Source organism: Aplysia californica, unplaced genomic scaffold, assembly GCF_000002075.1.
Source record: "Aplysia californica isolate F4 #8 unplaced genomic scaffold, AplCal3.0 scaffold00593, whole genome shotgun sequence".
In the NCBI taxonomy this organism is placed as follows: domain Eukaryota; kingdom Metazoa; phylum Mollusca; class Gastropoda; order Aplysiida; family Aplysiidae; genus Aplysia; species Aplysia californica.
In genome coordinates, this window is record NW_004797863.1 from 322019 (window position 1) to 328427 (window position 6409).

At 42.6% G+C, this 6409-nt stretch overlaps 1 protein-coding gene across 1 annotated transcript in view; it reads left to right on the top strand.

The window, feature by feature from the left end:
• LOC101857206 (hemicentin-1) overlaps positions 1-6409 on the top strand; it is a gene marked incomplete in the record, with an annotated part of 120102 nt that overhangs the window by 102097 nt on the left and 11596 nt on the right. Inside the window, 2 exon segments of the mRNA XM_013087487.2 lie at positions 1776-1907; positions 2885-3013. Of these exon segments, the coding sequence (XP_012942941.1) occupies positions 1776-1907; positions 2885-3013 (261 nt within the window).

The following is a 6409-nucleotide window of genomic DNA, read 5'->3' on the forward strand; positions in this document are numbered from 1 at the left end:
TTTTGTTGTTGTTCTTGTTGGTGATGGTGGTGGTGGGGAGGAGGAAGGAGGGTTCACATTTTGGAAGGTCATCATGGGGATCACAGTTAAGGGTTACAGTGGGGGGTCACAGAGTAGGGGCCACCGCGGAGTCACTGTTGTGTCTTAAAGGACCATGAAATAACGGGTTAGCTGGTGGTTGGCGGATACTCTGGTGTGGTTTGCTCCTTCTTTCCTATCAAACATCTATCGTCCTGATCTCCCCTGCTTCTTTTCCGTGTTTATTACTCTCCTGTAACGCCTATATTCTTCGGCATTTATGGTACCTTATTGTTTTGCAAATGTCGTAAAACTCTTACTAAAACTAAACTAAAACTAAAAATGGTTTGGGATAGTAATGATACGGGAAGACGTGGAAAAGGACGGGTTTGGTGGTATTGTGGTATACTTTCCCTAAACTGAATTTTAACTTACAAATACGGGGAACAGCTGACTGTAATAGCAATGATGTGTGAAGACACGGAAGGGGGAGGGGAAGAGGGGTTGGGGGGGAGTTAACATGACCTACATTGTCTCCACAGACGTGTACGAATGCAATGATCTTCCTGATGAAGAAAGACGTGAGGGACAAAACTTTGCTTTAATCAAAGTTGTATACGCGAACCAATACAATGATTGGGGGCTCTCGTAACCTAGAGGTTAAAGTGTTGGCCTCTCATTCCAAGGTCCTGGGTTCGAATCCCGGTAGCGACCGAAAAATTTTCTTTTCTAAAATTGTCCCCGTTCACCTCATTTCGAGCTCTCTAACAATGTTCTGTCGTCAGCTTTATATCTCTTCTTTTTGCCCCCACCCCCTCATCTCGTTTGTCCCCCTTCTCTGGGCTCCTGATTCTTTCTGCAGCCTTTCTACAGCTACTCCTTTGCTCCTTACTGCTGTCTTTTACCCACACCCCTGATCTTCTGGTAGGAAAGATCTACACCTGGCCTTCTCGGACAAGGGCGTAAAATCTCGGAGATCCCGTGTGCAAGTTGCGCACATTAAGATCATTGGGTGGTCTAAAATCAGTAAGAGTAGGCTTCGGCCGCCACCCGGGCAAAATTCAAAATTTCCTACTGACTGAAAAAGTTAAATGTGTCCCGCGCGCTCATATGACCTTATGCAGTTGCGAGCGCCGTAAAACTCTTACCAATATTTCTTGAGGGTAAAAATACAATGATTGTCTTTGTGCAGAAAGCTGTGGAGAGGTTAAACTTTTCTTTTACCAGCATTGTACCCCTAGACGTGAACGAGTGTAATGATCACCTTGATGCAACTTTAAGAGGGGGGGGGGGGTTGAAGTGTATGTTTACGAACATTGCATCCATGTACAGACGTGAACGAGTGCTGTAATCGTCTTTATGCAAAAGAACGTGGAGGGGAGCTAAACTTTACTTTTACTAACACAGTACCACATACATGAACGTGTGCAGTGATTGTCTTGGTACAAAAAAAGACGAGGAGGGGGCTAAGCTTTATTTTTACCACCATTGTGTCAACAGACGTCAACGAGTACATTGTTCCAATTGATGCAAAAAGACGTCGATGGGGCTAAACTTTACTTTCACCTACATTGTATCCACAAACAGAAACAAGTGCAATGATCCTCATGATGCAGGAAGACGTAGGGAGGGGTTAACTTTACTTCTACCAAAATTATATCCACGACAGACGTGAAGGCGTGCAATGATCGTCTTGATGCAAAAAAAAAAAAGGATGAGGGGGCTAAGCTTTATTTTCACCACCATTGTATCCACAGACGTGAACGAGTGCTATGAGGGTGGCCACGACTGCGCGGACGGACAAGAGTGCATCAACCAAGAGGGAAGCTTCCACTGTGTGCAGCTCTGTCCGCAGGGCTTTGTCAGGACAGAGTCAGGGAGATGTCAAGGTGAGAGGTTAAAGGTCAACTCATGTCCGTTTTAAGGCAGTTTGTTTAAGTGTTTTTGCTTGTTTTTCTTTAACCTTTTAACGCCCTGAGAATGAGCACTGTGGTCATTCGACAACGATTGAAGACACCTTGTTTTTAAATGCAACATCTTTTCTCATGCAAGTTTTGTTCAATTCTATTTTTGTTTATCTGGAACATTAGAGTGTTAGCAAAAACATGCGTACTATAATGGATTAATATGCATGTTCGTGCCTCTGATATAATGTATGTGATGGTTCGTAATGTGCTCCGGCAAGATTTCCTTTAATCTTCTGCTAGTCGGACATAACCTATATAATAATATCCGCCTAGGGGTTAAGATTTCGGCAGGCAATTCATAAGGCGAAATTATCCGATATGGTCAGGAAAGTTAAGGATGTGTAGATATTTGAATATGGTTGTTTAAAATGTGTGGCGTCGGTGGCCTAGTGGTTAGGCTACCGGACTCGTAATCGTGAGGATGCGGGCTCGGTGGTTCGAGCCGCGGGCCCGACGTTGTGTCCTTGGGAAAGGCACTTTACACGAATTTTCCCCACTTCACCCAGGTGGGAATGGGTACCCAGGACAGTGAAAGATCTTGTCAGTTTGTTAGTGTTTGAGCGCTTAACCAGCTGCTTGCATTGCATGCTTCCCGGGATGCTGAGAATGTTTCTGAGTGTTCTATGGTCTGCTGGGGTAATAATATAGTGTAAAGCGCATAGAGCTTGCTTTCGAGTGGGGACATGTGCTAAACAAATGCTATTTATCATTATTAAATTAAAATGTTTAAAATATTTTGTTTATAATCACCAAATTAAATGTTGTGCTAAAATACTGAAAATATTACAAAGAAAATGTGTGTTAAAATAACATATTGAAAAGAAATAAATCACACAGCAATGTTTGTGTGAAAAGAATGAAAATAAAAACAAGATTTGAACCCAAACCTTTCTCCTCAGACGTGGACGAGTGCTCAACCAGACAGCACCGCTGCTACTACAACCAGCGCTGTGTGAACACAGAGGGCGCCTACCGCTGTGAATGTCCGCTCGGGTTCACTTCCCGTGGCCCAGGACAACCCTGCATTGGTTAGTCAAGCATTTTCGTTGTAGCGTATGACTGTTTTATTGCACCCATTCTAATACAATGGTTGTGTAAATATAACTGTTTTATTACGCCCATTCTAATACAATGTCTTTGTAAGTATAATTTGTTGTTTTTTTTAAGCCCTTTCTAATGCAATGTATATGGAAATATAACTGTCTTTGTAAAGAGAACTGTTTTGCGCCAATTTTCATACAATTTAGAGGGTGGTTAGATGGAAGGCACCACTAGTGGCTGCTACTTCTTTAACTTTTTCTGTGCTATAACTCTCTGTCTTTACTTTTTGTTGGCATGCTTAACTGCTTTTACGCCCATTTTAATACAATTTTTAGGATGGTTGGAGGATGCCACTGGTAGGTCCCACTTTTTTACGTTCCCTTTGCTATTACTGTCTGTCTGTCTGTCTTACTTTTTCCCTACTAGAGGGTGGTTTGAGGGGGCCACTTCTAGATTCTATTTTTTTTTTGACTTTTCCTCTGTTATCACCCTCTGTTTGTCTTACTTTTTCACGTTAAGCGGGCGGTTGGAGGACGCCACTGGCGGGTCCTACCTCTTTACTTTCTCCCTCTGTTATTACTCCCTCTCTGTCTTCTTCTACTTTTCTCCAGCACTAGATGACCATTATAGTGCCGTGTGTGCTTCTCTTTACTCAAACAAAACAATAATTTAGATAATAATTTAAAAGGCTGGCTTATCTGACCCTGGGAGGCATTGATCTGGTACAGATTCCCAGGAGAGATAGAGAGATACTTGATAAGATATACAAGTCAACCAAAACGAGGATTAAACTTTCGTCTTCTGTTTGCGATTGCGAAGAATCGAACTGCTGCTGCTTCATAAATCTTGTATTGGTTTGTAAGGGACACTGATTATGTGAAACCCAATATCCAGCGAAAGATCTTGTTAGTATGTCACTGTTTTAACGTCTATAAATGGCTTCTTGCACCGTATGCTTCCCAGGAAGTTGTGGTTGTTTCAGAATGCTTTCAGGTCTGCTGGGGTAATAATATAGATTGCGAAGCGCAAAGAGCTTGCTATTGAGCGAGGATTTGCACTACACAAATGCTATCTTTTATCTATTATTATTATTATTGTGTGAGAAATGCGTGTATGTGAGGGGTTGGAGGTGGGCGCACAGACTTTTAGTCCTAGATTGGGCCATTGTCCTGACCGCCGCTCTTCGCTCTCTGTAGACAACTTGACATGAAAGCGTGCACACCATGATTCGTAATCTCAGAATTACAAAGTCCTATCTGAAATTTTTGGACGTTTTGAGCTACTAAGACTGTGAGGTCAGATGCCAAATTTTAATGTTATATCTGCTTTTTCAAAAGAGTAAGATTATTTGGAGTCGGCATCAAGATATTTAAAGAATTGCATTTGAAAAATCTTGAGCTATCGTGAAGCTCACCTTTTTTGCGTTTGATTTATCAAAACTAGGCATTGGGCTTTGTGATTCTGAGGTAGCGCATTGGCCGCGCCATTGCGTCCGTTTGAAGAGCAAATTACCAGTCCTACTATGGCGAGTGTGAGTGACCCCTCCCCCCCCCCTGCCAACTTCATTTACAGCTCACTCCGTTTCCCTTCTTGTGACATTCAAATTTAGTCAAATAATGTGCTCTTGTTATATAGTGAATCAGAATAAATACTTTAGAGTGCACTATCTTGGTGTCTGTGAGGGAGATATGAAAAGACGTATTTTGCTCTTTTGAGGCTTTTGGGGGTGAGGTGGGGAGAGAAAGAGAGAGCGAGAGAGAGAGAGAGAGAGGGAGAGAGAGAGAGAGAGAGAGAGAGAGAGAGAGAGAAAGAGAAAGAGAGACAGAGAAAGAGAGACAGACAGACAGACAGACAGACAGACAGACAGACAGACAGACAGACAGACAGAGAGAGGGTGGGTGGTGCGGGTGAAATGAGACAGATGGAGAGAGGAGCATTGAAACTTGAGATTAGAATAAAACAATATGGTATCTATGCAAATGGGAAGAATAAGAGAATTTTTAAAAGTATAGGAGGAGTATAAGGAAGAAGATGCTAAAGTGAAAGACAGAGAAGAAGACTGTACATTGTAGATGATGAACAAGGAATAAGAATTGACTTTCATTTTGCCTTTTTTTCTTGTGCTTACTAAGGACCTGTAATAAGGTATGTGAATTGGTATTACATATTATGTATATTATATATTTAGTCACTTCTATCCATCCATACATCTGTCTGTCTGTCTGTCTGTCTGTCTGTCTGTCTGTCTGTCTGTCTGTCTGTCTGTCTGTCTGTCTGTCTGTCTGTCTGTCTTCATTCTAAGAAAATGTAAAAAAATAAATGTCGTCGTGCATGACCTCATGGTGACCTCTTTGTTGGCCCCACCGGGAGTGGAGACCCTAGATCATGTGAATTAGCTCAAGTAAGATCAAAGTGTTGACCACAACTAGACCTTTGCCACTTAAGCTCACGGTATATTATCCAGTTCATCTCTTTTGTTCAGATTCAAATTGTTTTATAGTCGTTGTTGTGTTTGTTGTTGCTGTTACTGGTATATTTTTTTGATGTTATTGTTGTTATTAACTTATCATTATTGTAACATTTTTCCTTCGTAAGTCGAATGCATCTAACTTATTATTTTATTAGTTAATAATCAAATATGGTCTTTCCACTGTAAGTGCGTATTAAAAAAAAACAACAACGAATTCAAGAACGAGAGAAAAAAACAAACAGAATAAAATAACAAACCAACACTGCCCCCCCCCCATTCCTCACATCCCTGCCTTACACTTACTCATGAAAACAGAAAACTAGACCAAAAAAACATAGACCTGAACTTATCCGTCAATAACCACATAGCCCCGCCCCATTGATGTATTTGGCGGCGATCAGTGCTGTCAATCTTCCCCGCACTCCAATCTTCTCACCCAACCCCGCCAATCCCTGACCACGTGAACCCTCCCCTTTATGAATGCTGCCTTTACCGCTCTTCCTTTTCCCTCGAAACTCTCCAACAAATCACCAAGTAGTCCCGCCTCTTTCAATGTTCCAGACGTTAACGAGAGCTGGTGCCGCCCCCCTCCTACCTCCCACTCTCCGCCCCACTCCTACCTCCCACTCCCCGCCCCTTAAGCCTCCAAATCAGAGCCAATCACCTCTCTCCATGTTTCAGACGCTAACGAATGTCCCCCTCGCTCCCTATGCTCCTTCCCTTCCCCCAAACCAGCCAATCACTAGGCACGTAGTCCCGCCTCTTTCAATGTTTCAGATGTTAACAAGTGTCGGAGCTGCCCATCCCACACCCTCCCCACGCCCTTCTCTTTCCTCCAATCTATCTATCACTGACCACATAGTCCCGCCTCTCTCAATACTTCTGACGTTAACAAGTACCAGTCCATCCCTAC